Source organism: Neocloeon triangulifer, unplaced genomic scaffold, assembly GCF_031216515.1.
Source record: "Neocloeon triangulifer isolate White Clay Creek 2 clone unplaced genomic scaffold, ASM3121651v1 ptg000001l, whole genome shotgun sequence".
Lineage (NCBI taxonomy): Eukaryota > Metazoa > Arthropoda > Insecta > Ephemeroptera > Baetidae > Neocloeon > Neocloeon triangulifer.
The window spans coordinates 4,456,487-4,477,185 of record NW_026775544.1 but is presented as its reverse complement, the minus strand read 5'-3'; the positions used below and the strand labels follow the sequence as shown (position 1 = coordinate 4,477,185).

The window sequence follows — 20,699 nt, the reverse complement described above, 5'->3', positions numbered from 1 at the left end:
GATTTGCCCTCGCGACAGGAAGAGGAAAATTGTGCTCACACTAAACACAGCAAACTTCCGTGTGCAAACTCGATTTTAGTTTCTGTTTCCGCCAAGTAAATTTGGGGGATCCATTAGAATGCACTTGCGTGTGTGTATGCTTCACTCAAAGGAGATGCAAAACAGGGCTGTTCGTATACTGATAACTGCTTCCAGATTACACACTTCCGACCCATGTTGATTCCGTCAGCCGTTGTGCATTTGAACGGATTTTGAAGCTTATCTGAGATTGTTGAAACGTCAGTTTGTGTCTAGCATCGTTTCTACATTAAGGGTTTTTACTGGAGGATTGTAGATGACTTTATTTTTAATCCATTTTCGTTTTTTCGTTCTCTTTAATGCAATTATTTCGTTGTGTTTTTTTCTGTATAGCAATGGTAAAAATTGGATTTTTTTACTGAAGTATCAAATTAAACTAGTCCTTCAAAGCTATTCAACTAAAATTAAAGGATTACATCTTTTAAGGCAACATTTAAGTAAATTACTCCGTCAGATTGTGCGAGCTAATTGCTGAAACGAGAGCATTAATCTTACTGAGTGAGAAAAGCCTCAACTACTGCAATCCTGCTTCCCTGGCAGTCATGTGAGAGTGGCGAGCTAAGAAATAAAGATTTTCCGAAATTGTTCACATTGATCTGCGCCTGCTTCGTGTTTGTTATTGAGAGGGGATGGGGTTGGTCACTACAGCACAATAATAGTAGAGGTTACGGCTCGGCAACAGATTAGTCCGCTCATCTGGAGAGCAGAAAAAGAACTGCATCGCTCTCGAGATTAAACCAATTGTGTCAGAGCTTCTAATCACAGGGTTCTACGTGACACATGCCAGTTTTCGGCAAGCTTCCCCAACCTTTTGAGAGTCGTGATTTTTTAGCTCCATTTATTTGATGATCCAAAAAGCCCTAAAAATTATACATGTCTATTATAAAATACTATTTGAATATGAATTAAACTGGTTGAATTTGTCAACTATTGCATTGAAAAAGGAAGAACAGTGGCTGAAATCCATCAATTTTTCATACTGAATGAGAAAAAAATAAACAGACAACAATATGGCATATTTTAATGAACATGAATTATTAAATAACCCTATTTTCATTATTTTCTAAGAACAAAATAAAGATATCATAAAAAATTAATTATATGAATAATACTATGGGCATTTGAGCACAAAAAATCAAATAGATTTCATAATTAGCAGTAAACTAAATTACTAAATTAAACAAATAATGCTTATTTTCCAAACTATTTTTTCCAATATGGGTCACTAATAGAATTAAAGAAACAAAATTTTATTGAAAATTTTCAAGCAGGAATAATAATTTTCAATAATAAAATAATGATTAACAAAAAAAAATAATAATAATAATGAAGTTACATAATAACGACGTTTTAACCTAGTTTCATATAGGCGTTGATTTCGCAGGAGCGGAAGAGCCAGAAAATCATAAACGTGTCAAAACGGAGTGAAATATTAAAATATGATGGACTACGTGCGCTTTTGCAACACAACTGGATGAGTTTTGCAGAAGAAACGTTTCGAAAAATGACGCTTGGCTTTTAATAATGACACAGGATGTAGGAATTTTCAAGGCTAAATGCGCAATAATATTTGAAACCACCCATCAGAAAGAGCGGAGTTGTGAGAACCGGCACACACTTCCCATTTGCAAGTGGGAACGCAAAATGTTTCTTGCTTTATATCTGTTGCTTCTGTGCGACGAGGTACTAGATCAAATTTATTTTAAATTGATATCTTGATTCAATAAAATACAAATTATAGAGCCAACTGGCTTTTGGTGGGCCAATAAAGGGTGGACCCGTTTGGATGAAAATTGATACTAGTGAATTTACAAAATATTTTAATACATAAATGTCTTCTTCATGAGCTAGTATTTTGGCAGATATATCATCAACAACTGTTTCAATAAACAAGCAAATTGTTGGTGGCGCTCAAGCTAATCAAGGAGATGTTCCTTGGCACGCTCTGATCGTTCCAGATGCTACAAATCTCTGTGGAGCGTCATTGATAAGCAACCAATGGATCATGACCGCAGGCCACTGCGTTTATTGGTAGAAATTTTCACATTATTCTAAAAAAAATGAATCTGAATAAAATGAAAGGCATCCTCAATTTTCTGTCTACTTGGGACGTACGGACCGGTTGAATACACAACCAGGCTCGGTGATGCTAACAGTGAAGACAAAAGTCGTAAATCCCAAATACACAGGAACTCAGGATTGGGCAGATCTAGCATTGCTCAAATTTGATGCACCGCTGGATATTACCAGTATAATGCATTTAAAATTTAATTGAAATATATTTCCGAATTAAAAATTCAGAATATCCTTACATTAAACCGATTCGGTTGGTCAAAAAATCTTTATCAACCTCAGCTTTTGTTGGAACTAAAGTTTATGTAAGCGGATTTGGAAAAACTTCTGATGGTATTTGAAACGATTTAAATTATAATCAGCTAAGTTGATTGTTTTCATTCGAAGATCCTGCTCCGAGTAACAAATTGATGTGGACCAACAATACCGTTGTTAGCAGCACAGTGTGCAAACAAACGTTTGGATCGCTTATCAGGACAGAAATAATATGCATGAGTGGCACCGGGCCTCGAAGCATTTGCCACGTAATGAGATTTTGAGATTTTCAAATGTAGCAAACTAGAGCTTGTTGCGCTAATAATTGTTGCTAGGGGGACAGTGGCGGCGCAATGGTTTATCAAGAGGCGGATGGAATTTTCACGCAAATCGGAACCGTGGCTTTTGTTTATTCGAGTTGCATTCAAGGAAAGCCGCAAGGTTTTGTCAGGACCGGATTTTATTTGTCCTGGATTTCTTCAACAACTGGCATACCTATGCGTCCTTAAAGGCAGAAAAAACTAATTGATTAAAAAGTAAAAATGAAACAAAATTGATTAGCAATATACACTTTTTTGTCCAAGTTTTATTAAATAATTTTTATGCCGTCAACTGAGTTTTCAATAAATCCGTATGTTTTTGGCAATTTTTGGTGCAATAAAATTATTTTACTTTTACTTAATTGCCATTGTTTTGCAACATAAAAAGCTTGTAAAATTAATTAAATAGTTATTTAATTACTTTTCATGCTGTATTAATACTTAATGAAAAGTTGCTACCAAACTGGTCACTTTCCACACTAATAAAAAATGGGGACCAGTTGTAATTCAAAATACGTCCATCATTGAATTAATAAAACAGCTTTTCCTGTTCCGTTGAATGAAATTTATGGCGGGGGAAACATCAATCAATTGTTGACAGTAAATTTAAAAAACTAAGTGCATTTCTCCTTTTGCAAGTATAATAATTTCTGACCATTGCACTTGTGCATACTGACAGCCCACGACAAAATAAATTATAACATAGTCTTCAGAGATTAATAATCTGCACTTATTTTAAAAATTTGTAATTTTTCAATAATCTAAATCTTTGAGAACTCTTGAACAGTTTGATTTTTTTTTATAAGTAACATTAAAACATTCGACTCAATTAATTGCCTTTAAACAATTAACAGCTTTTTAAGCAATACACTTCACGTTCTCTGCTCGCATTGAATTGCAAATTCTGATTTCCAAGGCCAATTTCAAGCAACTCCATGGCAAAGGGTCTTAATGAGAAACGGCAGTGGCAATTCCAATTCGAGCGACGCGCGCTTCTGTGCTTACTTTTAATTACTCGATGCAAATTGAGTCCAGGTTGCCTCTCATTCGTCGGCTCAATAGGGGCAGCCATGCCGAGTGGCACACAAGAGGACAGTTATAGTATAGGTCAAACAATGTCTTTGATCTTTTTGCTGACTTTTGAAGTACAGTATTATTCCCAAAGTGACATTCAAATAATACGTGTACGATTTTTCCAAACCCTACAAGGCATTATAAGAAAAAAATCTGAGATTGTTCTTCACAGTCTGACCTTGAGATGTGTGGTGATGATTTTAAAATATTTATTCATTCATCAATAATTTAAGAGAAATCGAAATTGTGATTGCAAAATGTGCACATCTAAGGATTTAGCAAGGAGTTCCACAAGTACAAAAAGCATTGAAACGTAAAAAAATACAACTAAATTCGACCAACAAGGCAAGTTACTTCTTTAAAAAATTAAGATACCATAAGAAAAAAAATATAAACCTTCAATGGGCCCCTGTAAAATCCTTTTAGGTGTGCAAATTCTTGTATCGCAAATTGATTTCAGCCACGAAAGTTTGTGTTCATTTCAATTAAAAAATAAAAGCTAACAGGAGAGGCGCCCTTTAATCCATCAGGACGTTATACATAAGTAAAGCAGAAGGCTGCCTCTGGAGACTTGGGGAGGCGGGAAAATTGCTGGAAAAGCTTGTTTGCATGTGTGCGGCCTGACCTGATTCGCGGCTTCTGTGCAATTTCTCTGGAGAGATGATATGTGGTTGCTTAAAAGCGTGAAAGCTCTCGGGCTGATGGCCTCTGCCTCTGCGCCTTTTGATACATCACTACCCTGCACGCCGGCAGATTTCATTGAATTTGCCAGGGTGTTTGTTTGTCACTATTTTTCCCCCAATCGCGTGGAACAGAACAAAACGACCGTTGTGTGACATTTTATGACACAGAGCAAGCAGCTTGCACGCACGCGATAAATCGCTTTACGCCGACTTGAAAATTGCATGGCTTTGCTCATGGATAAAAGTATCAACCAGCTCAACGTAATATTTTTGTTTGCTCCGAGCGTTTGTTTTAATATAAATAATTTAGTAACAGTTAAAATAATGTCGTAGATGATGAAAGAATAGCTCAGAAATTATTAATCACTAAAAAACAAAAACGCCTAGATTTCACATACTTCTGAACTTAAATTTTTGAGTAAAAACCGGCATTTTTCACAAATTATGCACTGATGCAGATCAAACATCCTTGTTTGCGTGCCAATCAGAAACGGTGCCACTCCTTTTATTTATTAAATTTACTCTCCATTCAATACAATGAAATACACAAAACCTTACATTGAAACATGCATCAAAATTAAACTAAAAACAAAATGTAAAAAACACACGAGAAGAATGTTTGTTATGGGGGTGAATGCATATCTTGGCTGTGCATATTTACACAAGAAAAATAAACAAATTAATTTGTTGAAGTTATGGAGATAATAATTTTTTCTTAAATAAATTTCAATATATTGCATTTGAATAAAATGAAAATGATTTTCAACACAATTACTGCAAAAAAAAGAGAAGAATTCCTTAATTGGGATCACAGAGACAAGAACTAGCAAACAAAGTGCCAAAACACAGCACACTCTCCTACAAAGAAGAACGCACCGGCCGCTAGAGCCATTGGTCAGTAGAACTCCTGATTTGCTAAAAATAATGCACCGATGCAAACGAAATTCTATTGTTGCGCCCCCCTCTCCCCATTGGTTTTCACCTTAAACTAACAACCCACTATATGTAATAAAGATTTAAATTCAAATAACCGGACGGTTATTAAAGAAATAGCTTTTATTAAATAAATTAACACCAAATTACAGCTGAATGCAGCATTAATAACACTTGATTTTTTTTACTTATTAAATGATCTCGTATTTTTCTCATTTTTACTTCACCACCATTCCAGTTGAAGGAAAAACCTAACATTATTTTTTGCCAAAAACACACCAATTTTTCTAACCTATATGTTATATTTTTATATTTCTACGTCAACATATCCAGAGGGATGAAGGACTTTATATTGAGTGAATTGAAAACTTCTTGCGGACATGAAAGATTTTTTAGTTTACTTCATTTTGAGTGACTAGGAACGACGCGCAATTTCTTTTCTAGACCACTTTTCATTTACCGTCTGTTCAACGAGGCAAAACACAATAAGGGCTGGGGAAAAAAGTAGCCCAGAAGGCTCTTCCAGCCATTAGTTGTTTTGCGTCAAGATTGTGACAGGATGACAAGTAGCGTTAACACGTTTTGTTTCTGGCTCCTGGCGTTGAAACGAGCCTTGCGCGAACAAAACAAACAGCCTCCCTCGCACCGCTGAATAACGCAGTGGAATGTGTTTTGTCGCTGCAGATAACTAACTAGGCACAAAAAAAATTCCCTTTTACTTATCGAATGAGTTAGGATGTCTCTGCCGCAGATAGGAAAATGTGTGTCACGCCTTTTCCAAAGAGACACATTCATGAACAATATAGTGGAAAAATAATGAACGTGACCTGTAGTAAAAAGAGAAATATAACAAAAAAAGTCTCTTCGCTTCGATTCATTCCAATAATGATGATAAAAAACAGTCTTCAACAGTTTCAATTTCGATCAAGTTTTTCAAAAATGTATAAAATTCATTAAGTGCATAAAATAAAATAAAATATATTAAAGTGAGAAAAGCATAGCTTCAGTTGGAAAAAGAGGATTGATATTTTAAAATATTATGCAGACATTTACTAAGAAGAAAAACTAATAATAATGGGGGCTATTCACATGCTAACTTTCTTGTGGGATTTGCTGGCGTTAATTTAGCATGTGGATATCCCCCAATTATTGATAATATAATTGATAGCAAAGTGATTATGCATTATTTATTTATTTATTTTGTATGTAATCTGAAGTGAACTAGGGTAATTATTAAATGCTTTTTTAAAAGATAACCGGGACTTTTTGAAAAATATGCATATTCTGAGTACTGACGGCCCACGTTATTGAAGTCTAGTGTCATTATGCAGAGAAAATTGATGTTCCACTCTCATTATTTTTGCTCGTGACGCACTGCCTGCTCTCTGTCTCTTGCGGGCGGGATCATTAAAAGCTGCGGGCACACACAAGAGCTAGGGATGCGAGAAACGCTCTCATTTCCGGCTAATTCGCGCGCGCCGAGAAAAATGAGAAATCCACAGCTCATTTGCCCATCAAAGGAGCCGGCGGCGGAAGCAGTTAAGTGAAACTCGAGCCACGTGCGATCGATTTTCATTTAGATAGTCTCAGCGAGATAATAAAACGTCAAAGCAGAGAGAGCAATAATTATTGCCGAATGGGCCAACAGAAGAGGAGTCAGTTGGTCGTCAAATATTAATTTGATTAATTCGAGCTCAGTGACAATGAGTGATGCGAGGTCATTTAGGCTCACATCATTCGACCTGTTTTCTACGTCGCATAGGACTCTCGAAAAATATAATTTTCAGCTGAAATCAAGAGATGTGATGCACATTTTTGATACAGAATAAAATCAACCATATTTACAATAGGCTAATACAATTTTAAATAAGCAAACTAAGTGACCCATTATTTTACACATTTTCCGTCGGAAAGTAAATTTTTACGGATTAATTAAACAAATAAACATTAATGTGCATTAATGTAAATAGTAAAAATGTAAAAACTATTAAGTAAAAGTTTTCAATATTTTTTAAATTAGAAAATATAAAAAAAATCAATTTTTTTAGCACCTAAAAAATCATATTATGGAATAATTTTTAATTTTTTTTTTAATATTTTATAAAAGGTTAGTGATTGATGAAAAGAATTAAAAAATTGTCAATAAAAAAAGGGAAAGAACTTATTTTGTATTTTAAGTATTGGTAAAAAATCTTCCATCCTAAAGAAATTAATTTGACAAACAGGCTATAATGTAGCCTGAGTCATTATATTTAAAATTTGCTCTGCAGGGTGATGGCGTTTGTGCAAAAGGCGATCGCCAGGATCCATGAGCCCGAAAAGCTGGAGGCGCTGCTGAGAGACCTCGGCCAGAAGCACTACTTCTATGGCGCCAAGCCTAACTACGTGGACGTGAGTACTAATGAATGTTTGTTTTTGTCCCTTTCGTTTCCGAAATGCAGATCCATCACTGCTTATTTGCTTTGGCTTGGTCGACAGCAGGCGCGAAAGCGATACTTTTTGGCAAGGGTTTGAAATTCGAGACGGTTTAATTAATGGTAGGGGCGTGCCTTAGTAATTAGAGCAACTTAAACCAAACGCTACGTTTAGTGCGTTCAATAGCACACGAGTTATCTTCCTTGGGCCATATTTACGTTGCGCTCAACTTTTAAAGCATTGTTATCACAAACATTTAATTTTTAAACATTTGATCCAATTCTCTTAATTTTAGAAATCAATAAACAAAACGAAAATGTTATCTCTCCAAGTTGATTTTATTTTTTGAAATTCACCTAATTTAATGGTTGTTTTGTTACCATTCCTATAAATCAGCTATAAATATTGTGTGCAGAAATTGAAAAAATTATAAAAGTAATTATCGATAATGTTTACAGTATGACATTTTATTAGTGCGTTTTGTTTAAACCGAGTTGCATTGAAATGCCGTTTAAAAAAAAATGTAGTTTTAGTGTCGGTTATTAATTACTTTTGCATTTATTAATTATTACATACTGGCTTTGAAGGATGCTTTACATTTTCAATTGTTTGGATCAAATTTAAATCCCTTGCCTGTATAGTTGGCAAAATTAAATTCTTTGCCTTTGACGCCGTGTCCAATTGAACCGTTGTGCGATTTTAATTAAATGGGAAAGCGAACAAACGCGAGCTGAACGAATCCATCCGGGAATACTTGAAGCAAGCAATGCCTGAACGAGCACAAAACGAAAAACGTGCCACTTTCAAGGCGCATCAAAGTAACAAGAATGATTGGGCTTAATCCCGAAAATGCCAATCGCAGAATTCCAATCACTTGCAGATCCCCGAGAAAAGTTTCACGACGAATTTAGGACCTGTCTCAGTCCATATTAAAGGAAGGAGGCGACGGGGGATTTCGTTTGTAATGAACTGGAAATGAGATTGATCGAGAGATAAATCCACGCCTGGAAAGGGCATTTTTTCCTTACAGACAAGCGATGATACAAGTAATATTTTTTACTTACAAAAATAGTTTTAGAATTGCAAATAGCTCAGCAGTATTGAGTTAATGCAGAATAGAATCTGAATAAATGAGTTACTGTTTCTCATAAATATGTATACAAACACGGCCTTTTGTGACGTGTTTCTTTATATTCAGAAACGAATGCGGAGAGAAGAAAATTAAATTAGAGATGAACCGGCGTGGGTCGGAACGACACACGAGAAATGCAAAAAGGCACGACATTCAACAATCCGTCTGTCACATTTCTTTTTATTTGCAACTCTCTTTCATGGGAAAAACAACGCCGCCTGCGTTTTAATTAATATGCAACCGGCGCAACAAGGCTGTCGAGCGGGTTGCCACGCGACGCAACGTGGTAATTATTTTCCCCATTGTGACAAGCTGTCGTAATCGGTGGCGGCGGCGTCCTCCCTCTTTCATCCTGCTTGCTCGAGTGCACTTTCGGGCCGCTGAATGAATAAAATTACCATCAAGATTGTTATTTGCGTCACAGAGATTTGCATAAACACCTCATAGCTTTCCCTCCTTTCTCACGGTAAATACAAATCCAAATACATACATGCTGTTTGGCAGCTTCTCTCAAAGAAAAGAGAAAAAAACAGACATCGTTACGTGAACTTTGGCATTTTGAGAAAACTATAATCAAGGATTTTTTTGTCGAGTACGCTATTGAGGATAAATAAGAGTTGTTAACATATTTAGACAGAACTGTTCTAATTTTAGCAAAAGAAAGTTTATATAGTTTTACTGAAATCTTATTAACTAATTGAACAAAAATATATATGAAAAATTAATTAAACTGAAGAATTGAGCGGATTTTTCTGCTATCATAATTTTATAATTAATAATAAAAAAAAATTTAAATGATTATGAATGATTTCGATTTAATCCTGTAACTGAAATCATATTTTTATTTCTATTTAAAACTTACGGTGGGACTGATAATAAAAGATATCGGATATTGTCAAGATTTCTGCTGGCGAAAAGGTAAAAAAAATCCAAAATATAGTCTGTGTAAAACTAAACAACCAAAAAAATATGTGTCTCGTCCTCGTCGAAAATACTGAACTAAAGTGATGTTCGAAAAATTCGTGTTTTGGTTGGCTTACTCACCCATTTCAATCACTCTCTTCCCTCGCTGTATACAAACGGGCCAAATCAGTGCCACCGGTTCCATCCATAGGCGAAAATTAATTTTTCTTTTTGCACCTACGTGTGTCCTCAATCAAGCTTTCAATTGTTCTGTTCAAAGCCCGCTTGTCGATTGGCCGGCGTCCGTGCGGCGATTCGGAATTGTTTGATAAATGGACGCAATGAAAAGCAACTTTGTCCATTGTTCTCAAACTCGCCACCAAAAATGTGGCTAATAATCAATGCAACGCAGAAATTAGATTATTCGTTCGTGGAAACTTGGCTGGGCTAATTCGCATGCTTCCCCAGGAAGCGCCAGATCATCTCTGTCGTTGAGTGTGTTGAATAATTCACGAAGCCATTGTCCGTTAATTAATGCCGACGGATAGTCCAGGAATCCCTCTTAAGATATTTAAATGGGAAGTTTGTTCGGTTGTGTAACTTGGCAATTTCCTGTTCTACACAGTTTCCAATTTCCTAGAATCTAGAATGAACTCTAAGCCTGTGTAAACGGCGTTTGATTGCCGCTGCAAAGTAATGAACTCATTTAGTGCGAACAAATCAACTTACTTTTCAGCATTGGAAAAGTTTACGCACACAAAGTTTTACTGATAAAAGGGATCAATATATTGGTGATGGGAAAGTTCTCACATTGAACAAATAGAATTCGGACAATTTCTGTAACCCAAATACTTTAATTAACATTTTTTTTCCTAAAAAATTTCTTTTTGTTTTCCTTGTCAAGTAAAGTCCAGCACGTAATATCCAACTAATTTTCAATATTTTTAAGAAATTGAAATATATAAATTGAAGAGTGATATAACTCAAACTATCTTGATTTGAATGAAATAATTTTGTTTTATTTTAAATTCATGGTTTTTACTTGCGGACTCTTTTTTTATACCTTTTAATCACTTTCAATCTGTCTCTGAAGAGATAATTTAAACTTTTGACAATGAACGCGTCTCCTCTTGAGAGTGAAGTACCGACTTTTCATTTCATAGAGTCAAAGCCAATCTGCCCTGGGAGACTTTGAGAGCCACTTCATAACTCGCTGCTCTCAAAGTTCACAAATATGACGACCAGAGTGACCACAAGACTTTTAAAGATTAAATTGTCTTGCTCCCTCTTGAATTAAAAAGATTTTTAACTGAGAAACGTCGTCAGGATTTACGCTAGACGTAGATTTTCTCGCATTTTAAACAATTTTAAATTGCGTCTGTTTGAACTACTACATATTTTGATTTGTTGCCTGTGACCGTAGTTAATATTTTCAATCTTAGGAAGCACAATATTAAATCAAATTTGATTATTATTGGAACCAGACGTCAATTATCCCCATTCGTGGGGGCAGAAATTTCCAAAATTATACTTAAATAGTAAACAGTTGCACGGAAAATTTCATTTTCTTTACACGCAGCCCCTGACAATTTAATTTTTCACATGTTTGATTCTGATATTAGTAAAAAAAAAGATAATTATGTGCTTCTAGAATACAAAATGATTGAAATTCAAAAACTGCAAAAGAGTTATAGTTCCTCAAACAGACACAATTAAAAATTTTGCAAATCCTGACGACGTATCTCAGTCAGTTGAGTCCCACTCACCCCCAATGTACGTTATATTAAAAATCTAGTACACCAAGAATTAAAATGTCCTAGCAGCTTTTCACTCACGACAGAGAAAATTTCTTTGCTTTGGCTTGAAGCTTCTCAAGTCTCTCGATAAATTAAGGGTTTAAACTCGAAGGGCGTGTAGAGCTACATACGTTTCACCTGCACCAAGATGTGTATCGCGAAATCTGAGGTGGCTTCTGTGTCGATATTGAGTGCCGCAGATAGGCCCTAATAGCACACAAAGGCTGTTGCTAGTCTCTATCGTATTTGAGTTTTGGGGCTCCGAGGATTTTTCAATCCAGCATCATCAATCATTCAGCCGTGGCAAGCCATTATCGGGCCGATATGGCCCGCCTCAGCGTCACAAACACGTATTTCTCATCTACGGAGTGAGGCGTTCGCCTAAACAAAAGCGATGACAGTTGAATGGAGGAGACGTGCTGAAGGAGAAAAACATCAAACACCTAAAAAAATGGGATAAATTGGCCGTTGCAAAATGGTAAAATTCAGAAGTTAAATCAACAATTTGCAAGTAAATTTTAACCCAAAAAACTTCTGTGTAGATTAAAAAATATATAATATGCTGCATTGAACGTAAATTTAAAGTAAAGGAAGAGTGTGTACTGTAAATCAAGAAAATTATATTATTTTCTTGTTTTCTCTCCACTGTTTTACTGAAACATGTTGAAAGTCTGTGTCTACCAATAATAATTTTTTTTTCATATTTTTATTATTTAAAAAGATGAAAATCATATTTTTTTTTCTTAATATTATTTAATCATTGTTACAGAAAAGGTAGTTGATTATTTATAAAATATTGTAACAATCTTACAAAAGTAGTACTTTCAATTAATGAATAATTTGGCGACTCCCTTTTTGAAATCCAGGAATTTTAGTTGATATACTAAACGTACAACTCAAAAATACCAACCCAAATTTATACGGAATGTTTTTGACCGCCGCTTGATTAAAATCGCCATACGTAAGCCATAATAATAATCCATAGGTTTAACGTGTAGCGTGCGTGGACTAATTATTGGTTCTTTAATAATTATATGCTGCAAGTGCACGAAACATGTTGCCTGGCATCGATTTCCTTTGCGTCTTGGCTTTGTTGCAGGACATCCTTGCAATCCGATTAGGGGAGATTGGAAACCTTCCTCCCTATTTAAGAAATAATGCCGCCACCGCGAGATTGATTTTTCGCGATGAAAATAAAAAAAGAGAGCTCTTCCGTACACAATACGTTATCTGATCACGGCACTGCAGAGATGCTCTCGGCGTACTTGCTTTTAATAATTGTTTTAAATTTTTTGATAACATTTTGATTTTAGACCCAATAGATTTTTATTCTGAACGCTGCTCATGAGTAACAGATGCTTAAAAATGCATGAAGAAAAGGGCGATAGAGCTTTCGCCCCTCTTATTTATTGCAAATTGCGTTCCCTCTTCTTTTTTATGTCTCTGTCCGTTTTTGTTTGCAGCCATTAATTTACTACCAGAGAGCGAGAAGCGCAAACTTATTTATTTAACCTTCCAGAGAGCACACTTCTTACTTCTAGCCGCCCTCGTTAATGTCTTTTCTCTGCTTTTGCTCCGCCTGAACGCACACTAGTGTCAGCTCTACACCTCAGTTTCCACTTCCTAACTCCAAAGAATTGTCAAGTTTTTTACTTCTCTTGCGTTCTCTTGAAAATATAAGTTGCATTATAAATGTATGGGTTTGTAAAAAGTTCAACATTGTTATACTTTGCTCTCAATTTCTAAAGAAACTTTTTCATAAAAAGTCACTCACTCAACAGTGAAATTTTAAATATATTTATAGCTTCCCTTCTTCATTTAATATTCTTCAGATCAAATAGAAGTTCCAATTAAATTAAAATGTAATAAAGAAAATTGACTAGAATGGGGAAAGACATTCATTAGAATAAAATAAAGTTTTCTTGGATCATTTACCTGGTCTTCTTACAAATGGCCTCTTTTCTTTGATAAATGAAAATGAAAATGTTATCCAGTATCGAAAATAGTGTAAAAAAATACAGTATAATTCAGTTTTTCTATTAGTTTTTTCCACCAAAAAATTTAATAAATATATCGTTGGTATAAAAACTTGCAGTATACTTACATTCATTTCCCAAGGCAAGGCATCAAATCATCAGCCCTAATGAGCCAATCAATGTAAGCTAACCTTTATGGTAAATACGGTGAGTCTTTGTGACTCTTGACATTTTGACAGTTCTCACATGACTGGAAGAATGATTTCTGAGAACGATATGATAAGTCGAAATGATCTGCAGCAATATATTTAATAATGTACTTTATTGGCATTCCTGTACAACGCAATTTTGGTGATTCCTTTAGCCCGACTTGGCCGTACTCAAAACGGAAAATATGAGAATATCAGCTCATACCTTTTGAGCTCGAAATGAAAGGCCAAATAATATAGCCAGCCGCTCTTTTGAACGCACACAAAGCTAGAGATCTTTTATTAGCTGATCGAAATGTTGATAAACAGCGTGCTCTCCTTTTGAATTACTGTTTTGTCGACGCTCACTATTAATGCGCTAGATCCTTTGTGCTCAATGAACAGAGAGATCTTTGAAAGTAAAAAAATTTCAGTCGTAAACAAGTATTTGATGAGAGCGAATGTTTACAAACGCATTTTAATAGCTCTCAATGCGGCCTGCTTGTTATTTCTTAAAAGCATTACTTTTTTTCTCTACTGGGAAGCAAAGCTGAAATTAAATTCATTTAGTAACTTTTGCAATAACCAGGGGCAATTTGTGTTTTTATGAAGTTGGATGAAGGCTAAAAAAAATACGCACAAAAAACAATTTATTTTATTATTCATCTTAAAATTATAATTCACGAAATTCAAGTACAAAATTAAAACGCTAAAAAAAAAAAATAATTATTTGATTTTTTATTGTTGATTTCAAACGTTCAATTTTAGTGCATAATAGTACTTCACTTTTGGATATCAATAAGGAGCTCTTTGCATAATTCTGCTCGTGAAAATTCACAGAAATAGATGAATTCGGAATAAAAATTTTATTTGTCAGAGTAATTTTCTTTTTTTCTCTCTGGTGCCAAATTGAATGTAAAAAGTTATTGCAATTGTATTAGCAAAGAGAGGAGTTTTCGCGTCACCAGCACGTTGACCCAGATCGCTTCTTTTTTACGTCATTTCGGTGCACAGATGCGCACCTGGTGCTGCGAGATGCTCTTTAACTCGGCAGCTGGTGCATTATTGCCCGAAAGAAGCTTATCGCGCACACAGAGGAAAAAGGACGACTACTAATTCCAGAGCCATCATTACGCTCGCAGGCAGGAATTCTGTTTTTTGTAGCCAACTTTTTACGCACCTCTAAAAATTCGCCTTCGTCTTTGCTTGCAGTCGGATGTAATTATGAAGGAACACGGTTGGACCCTTGAAGCCAAAGTAAATCTCTCTAAATGACATTGACGGAAAATATAACCCTGAATGGGAATTTTTTTGCTTCCAAATTTTAATTTCAAGTTTACAAAAGACATTAGCAATAAGTGGAATTTTTTAGGAACAGACTCAGCTTTTTTTTTTTTTTTTTTTTGCAAAAAAGAATTATATCAACGGAAAGGGTTTTTAAACAAGAAGATATTTTTTTTCTGTAAAATATTATTGAGGAAATATATAAACTGAGTTGATATTTCAAATTCAATATAAATTCAAAACTTTCTATGATATAACCTGGAAAACGTTTTTCTTATGAAATTCTTGCTGGAAGCATTACTATTTGCACAAAATACGCAAAATACAATTCATTGTCATTTTTTTTATCCCTCTATAACACTATTGACTTATAGATATAAATTAAAGTACATAAATGAAATGATTCGAAGCATTATGCAGATTTGATAGCTGCATAAATTATGCAGCTATCAGATCTAGTTTGTTTCATTAGTGACTCTAGTTCTTCATTCTAGATAAAAGTTTTGAAGACACCCCTAATCGTAACCAAATTTACAAGTTATTACGTTGGTTAAAATCCCAGTCAGAAAGTTACAGCTTTTTAGATGATACTGACTGAAAAAGTATAAAATATTTTATTGGGAAAACACGAAGTCCAAGAATGTGTGTATGGTAAAGTTTGCATATTTTGCTAAAATTAAAGTTTTAAATGTATAATATTTCTCAAAGAAACTTTCACGAAAGTAAAATATTTCTTTGAATTACTGCTTCAAGTGCTCGAATGAACTTTTTTAACTTCAACGCAGCTCACACTTCATTGTATGAGGTGGAACAGTGTGGTGCTGATTGTGCACTTTTCTCAACGGGAATTTCCGGCGTTAATTAACAAAAAAGTTACCAACGGTGGCAGCGGGTTTTGGCGTTGAAAACGGCGTCTGCCTCTAGGGCTTCGCAAAAAGGCGAGGCGAATCATTGTTCTCATGTGCGCCCCTTTTGCCCCCTCAACCGACTAAATTTCGCATAAATAACGATGAAGCCTGCGAGCATTTTTCTCTCTGTGGAAATTTCCCTTTCCATGGAAAGAACCATTTCAGCTTTCATAATTATTTTTTAAAGCCTCTCTCGTGCAAATAAATGAGTTGTTGGTTAATTTTAGTGTGTGTTTGCTCTCACTGCGGGCGCCGCCGAGTTTAATTAAGTAAGACGCCTTCTGGGAACGTCCACTCTCCCTGCAACACACTATAAACCCCATTCATATGCTCTTATGTGTGTGCTCATTATTATTATACTTGATGAGATATAATTTAATACACGGCCTAGGCGGGAAAGTGTTTACTTTCCATTTAGCCCCAAATTATTTTTCGTCCAGGGGGGAGCTTCGTTTGTCAAGAATCTCATCCAACAGGCCTCGGGCGTGGCATTTATTATGATTACATTATTATTTGCTCTTCACTGCTTATAGAACGGTCTTCATTTTTCCAGTCTTGTGATAAAGTTCGTCCTAGATACTGAATACAGACGAAGAGACGCCCGAGTTTGCGATTTATACATTTTTATCGTCCAAGGAGGGCAGAGGACGCCATATTAAATGAATAAAGTTTTGTAATTGCTCATTTGTGCACTTCTGCGACCAAACTTTGCATCTCATTTGCCTGAAAGCTCTAAAGAAGCTCGCTGTACGTTACAAAGCTGTTTCAAAATTTAAGTGACTTTATTAGAAGTAGTAATAATTTTGGCCACATAATTATAAATAAAATGATTAAAAAGAAGCAGGCGATGAATAAAAGGTTCAAATTAAAATTTTGAAACTACAGCGGGGAATCCCGTCGAAAATTGTAATTCAATTTTTTATTTATACAAATTTTAGTTGAAGTATGAAATCCTCACCTGTAAATTTACTCATGCCATAGGAAATTTGTCCACATTTTTTAGGTAAAAATATTTTGACTCAATAACAATAATAATTGATCTTGACATGACATTCAGAAAATTACAGCTCACATTCTAAAGTAAGTCCTCGCGCAAAGTTTGAAGCCTTAATCGACAAGAAATTACACCAATGGCATATAAATTTTCTGTTTATTAAGCTTGTCATTATTGGAATATTATAATATATTTGCCAGATGTTTGATCAATTAAAATTTATTTTAAATTTAAGATCAAAATAATCAAGAGCTGATTTTAATTTCATTCGAATATTTGCTTCAATGTTTACTCTTTTAGTAATTAATTACAGATTTTAATTGGCTTTTTGACACGTAAAATATACAACCTTAGAAAAAACTTCGAAATTAATTTTTCTGCATTTACAATTAGACGCCCCCCACACCCACCCTTCTTACTAAACAATTTGATTTTGACTATATTGAGCTTATGAACCTTTCACCCTTGCTATAATTGGAATTTTTTAATAACTGAACGGATATCCATCATGCGTTCTCTGGAATGGAAATTTTTGCTATATTTTCCTTTAAAAATTTGACATGGTAAAAAATGGAATGCGAACTCTACACCATGTTTCACAATATTCAGCAAACGTTGCAGATTTCCATCTGCATGAAATAAAGTGGATATGAGATATGACGCAGGCTGATTAACGATGCCTGAAATAAATCTGACCCTTTTTTGCGACCCAACACCGTGTGTCATTTCAATCCCCTCATGTTACTGTTCACCGGTTTATTTAGAAAAAACAGTGATTTTCCTGAATAAAATTTGTTGACTTTGGTTACAGCTGATTGGGCCGCAGTTCATAAAGGCAATTCGTCCTGGGCTGGAGGAAAAGTGGACTGAGGAGCTGCAGGAGGCCTGGCTGCAACTTTTCCGCTACATGAGCTGCATCATGAAAGTGGCCATCGAGCAGGAGCGCATCACCAGCGGGGTCGCTCCCACGCACTGAGGGTCCGGCAGCCATGCGGGTAAGAAAGATTTATACAAATTTGCATATTATGGCCGCCGTGGACTGACGTGGGCTTGAAAAATGAGAAGGGACTGTCACGAGTGAAGTTAATTTGTATTCCGCAATGCGCGCTCTTGCCCTGTTTCGGACAGCTTGGCAACAAATTTGTTTAGATTTATTCCGTTTTCATTAAAGTTTGCATATTAACGGAAAATTCAAAAATTTCCAAGCTTTTGACTATGGATAGAATGATTGATTTACTTGAATTTTTCTGCAATTGCTGTAAAAACTACAATTTTGATAGGTTAAATTAATTAATTTTGTTAGTTTGAATTTTGAGTGTCGCAGTAAAAATACAATTGTCTGAAATGCACTCGCCCTATTTTTAAACAATATTTACCCTCTTTTTTTATGGCTTCTTGATTTTGGAAGAGATAAAATGCCTGTACACAGAACGAGGAAAATACTCTTTGAAATTCATTTGTTCCCTTTTTACATAGAATATAATTGCCACATGTAAAGCATTTTTTATATGTTTTCATTTTTCGAATAAAATTGCCAGGGAAGTTAATTTTATTTCCACCGCTGTGTTGTTTTTACAGCAACCCTGTTCACCACTCTGTTTTCCATTCACGACTATAAAATTCAATTTATTCATACTTTACAAAAAAAAGGTCGCGCTCATTTTACTGTGGGGCAAAACTTGTTCTGCCGTGAAATTATTTTCATTCCGAAAAGAGCCAGTATATAAAATAAAAAATAAATTAAACTGGATTTGTGGGGGACCAGGACGAGATCGCATCGCAATAAAAATGTAAATTCACCTGCCTGCACCGCGTGTCGTTTTTCGCGTTCCAGCGGCTGCCGACTGGAAATTGTTTATGTCACCGGCTGCTGAGCTGCTCGCCCTGCGTATAATGTGTGTGTATTTTCGCAGTCAATTTATGGATCTGACGGCGAAATTTGATTTACGGCATTGAAAATAAATAGAGTCGCGCGCACGTTTGTTTGTTGAAAGTTCGTAGACCAGGGGACGGAATTCCAACAAGCCCACGCGCTTTTTTCACTCTTCTTGAAACTTGCAATTTAAGCAGAGGGTAAACATTAGAAAATATTAATAGATTAGAGATTCAAAATTATATTCCGAGATAAATTTTGTGTAACGTCATATTCACGCAGGGCACGCAGGGATGGGAACAAATTGATATTTGACACAAAAAACTAGCATTAACTAATAAACCCAGACAAATATGCCGGCTTAGAAATGTTTTAGTACTCTAACTTTTATTAAATGATGAAAAATTAAATAAATAAAATGTAAATAAATAAAGTAGGGCCTATTTAAAGATATGCATTGAATAAAGCAAATGACACTATTTCTTTTATTCTTTTTTTTTAAGAAAATAATCAGTATAATCATCTATTTCAGCAGTAAAAATTGCTATAAAAAGGCAAAAAAAAACTTCACCTAATCTCAAGTCTAGACATATTGTAATATCTCTCATCGTCAAGACTACCTGACGCTACTTATTTGCCAAAATTTCAGTATACATAAAATTATCAAGTCAATTAAAAAAAGATAAAAAAGCGTTAAAATTTCCTTTCATTTTAAATAAAAAAATTTTACATTAAAAAGCAGCTTATAGAGCGCAAACCTATCAGCCAGTTTATTAAATTTAAATATAAATATTAGTCTCATTGTCAGCACCTTAGCGTATTAATACCAATCCTTCTTCCTCCGCATTATCAAAAAGTTGTTGCGTTATTTGGGTACAAAGCTGAAAATGCAAACGAGCTTGTTAAAACTTTCAAGCAGGAAACCCGCAAGACTTTATAACCTCAGCTTTTGCCTTTTGGATAAAATGCGTGTGCTTTATGGCCTTGGGTAAGCAGATTATTTTTCTGCCGGAAAGCATATGGTTCCCGCGGCCGCTTTTTTCTCTTTTATGTATCACAGCAAAATTACACAGAACGAACACCCACCGCGTGTTTCCCGTTTTGTTTTTAGCTTTTGGAAAATCACATTCGTCCTAAAAGCGAGAGCATGCACTATCGTCGGGAAGCGACGTTAAATCAACTTCTCATTTTTTTTCCTCAGCCTCCAGGAACTTTTTTACCAAGAGAGAGGAAACAAAACACGTGGCATCTGATACTTTTTTAAGCAAAGAAGACTTTTCCCATGACCTGCGGAGAAGAAGGAAAAGTTTCTCGATCAAAGCATTTCCCTTCGTTTGCCTCTCGTTCATTTTCCATTAGAGCTCGTGTAACGCAAATCTGTGATTTTATTACAATCGCTGGAAGAAAAGTTGACTCAAAACACATAAACTTTTATCAAATATGTATATTCCGTCTCCCGACGTTTTCCTACTTTTATTCTATCACATTATTATTATTGCTCTTGCTCCATGAAATCTTTCAAGAAATTTAATGTAGTACTTTTCAATTTGCAGTATGAAAAATATATCTCTTTAAATATTTTCTCTTAATTTATCTTTTAAAAATTTCAGCCTATTATTATAAAAAAAACTCAATCATAATAAAAAGATTTAAAATTAAAATTTTATGTTCATCTCAATGACTCAGTTTTTTAATCAATCATTTTTGCTGCTGTTCAAATTTTCACAAAATACACTCTTCTTTTTAATGCTTTATAAAAATATTAAAATAATCTGGAATACTTCCGCCAAAAAAGAGAATTAAAATAATATCAT

At 34.9% G+C, this 20,699-nt stretch overlaps 2 protein-coding genes across 2 annotated transcripts in view; both read left to right on the top strand.

The window, feature by feature from the left end:
• Positions 1-20,699, top strand: part of LOC132196131 (cytoglobin-2-like) — a 32,278-nt gene that overhangs the window by 9,798 nt on the left and 1,781 nt on the right. The window contains exons 3-4 of the mRNA XM_059618577.1: positions 7,687-7,807; positions 17,824-18,007. Coding sequence (XP_059474560.1) covers positions 7,687-7,807; positions 17,824-17,988 — 286 coding nt within the window. The 3' untranslated portion in view covers positions 17,989-18,007. The remainder of the gene's footprint in view (positions 1-7,686; positions 7,808-17,823; positions 18,008-20,699) is intronic.
• On the top strand, positions 1,666-3,042 carry LOC132197437 (chymotrypsin BI-like). The gene is made up of 7 exons (XM_059620733.1): positions 1,666-1,761; positions 1,820-1,880; positions 1,941-2,109; positions 2,161-2,327; positions 2,380-2,484; positions 2,539-2,675; positions 2,742-3,042. Exons 1-7 carry the CDS (start codon positions 1,723-1,725, stop codon positions 2,913-2,915), a joined length of 852 nt encoding a protein of 283 aa, XP_059476716.1. The 5' UTR covers positions 1,666-1,722; the 3' UTR covers positions 2,916-3,042.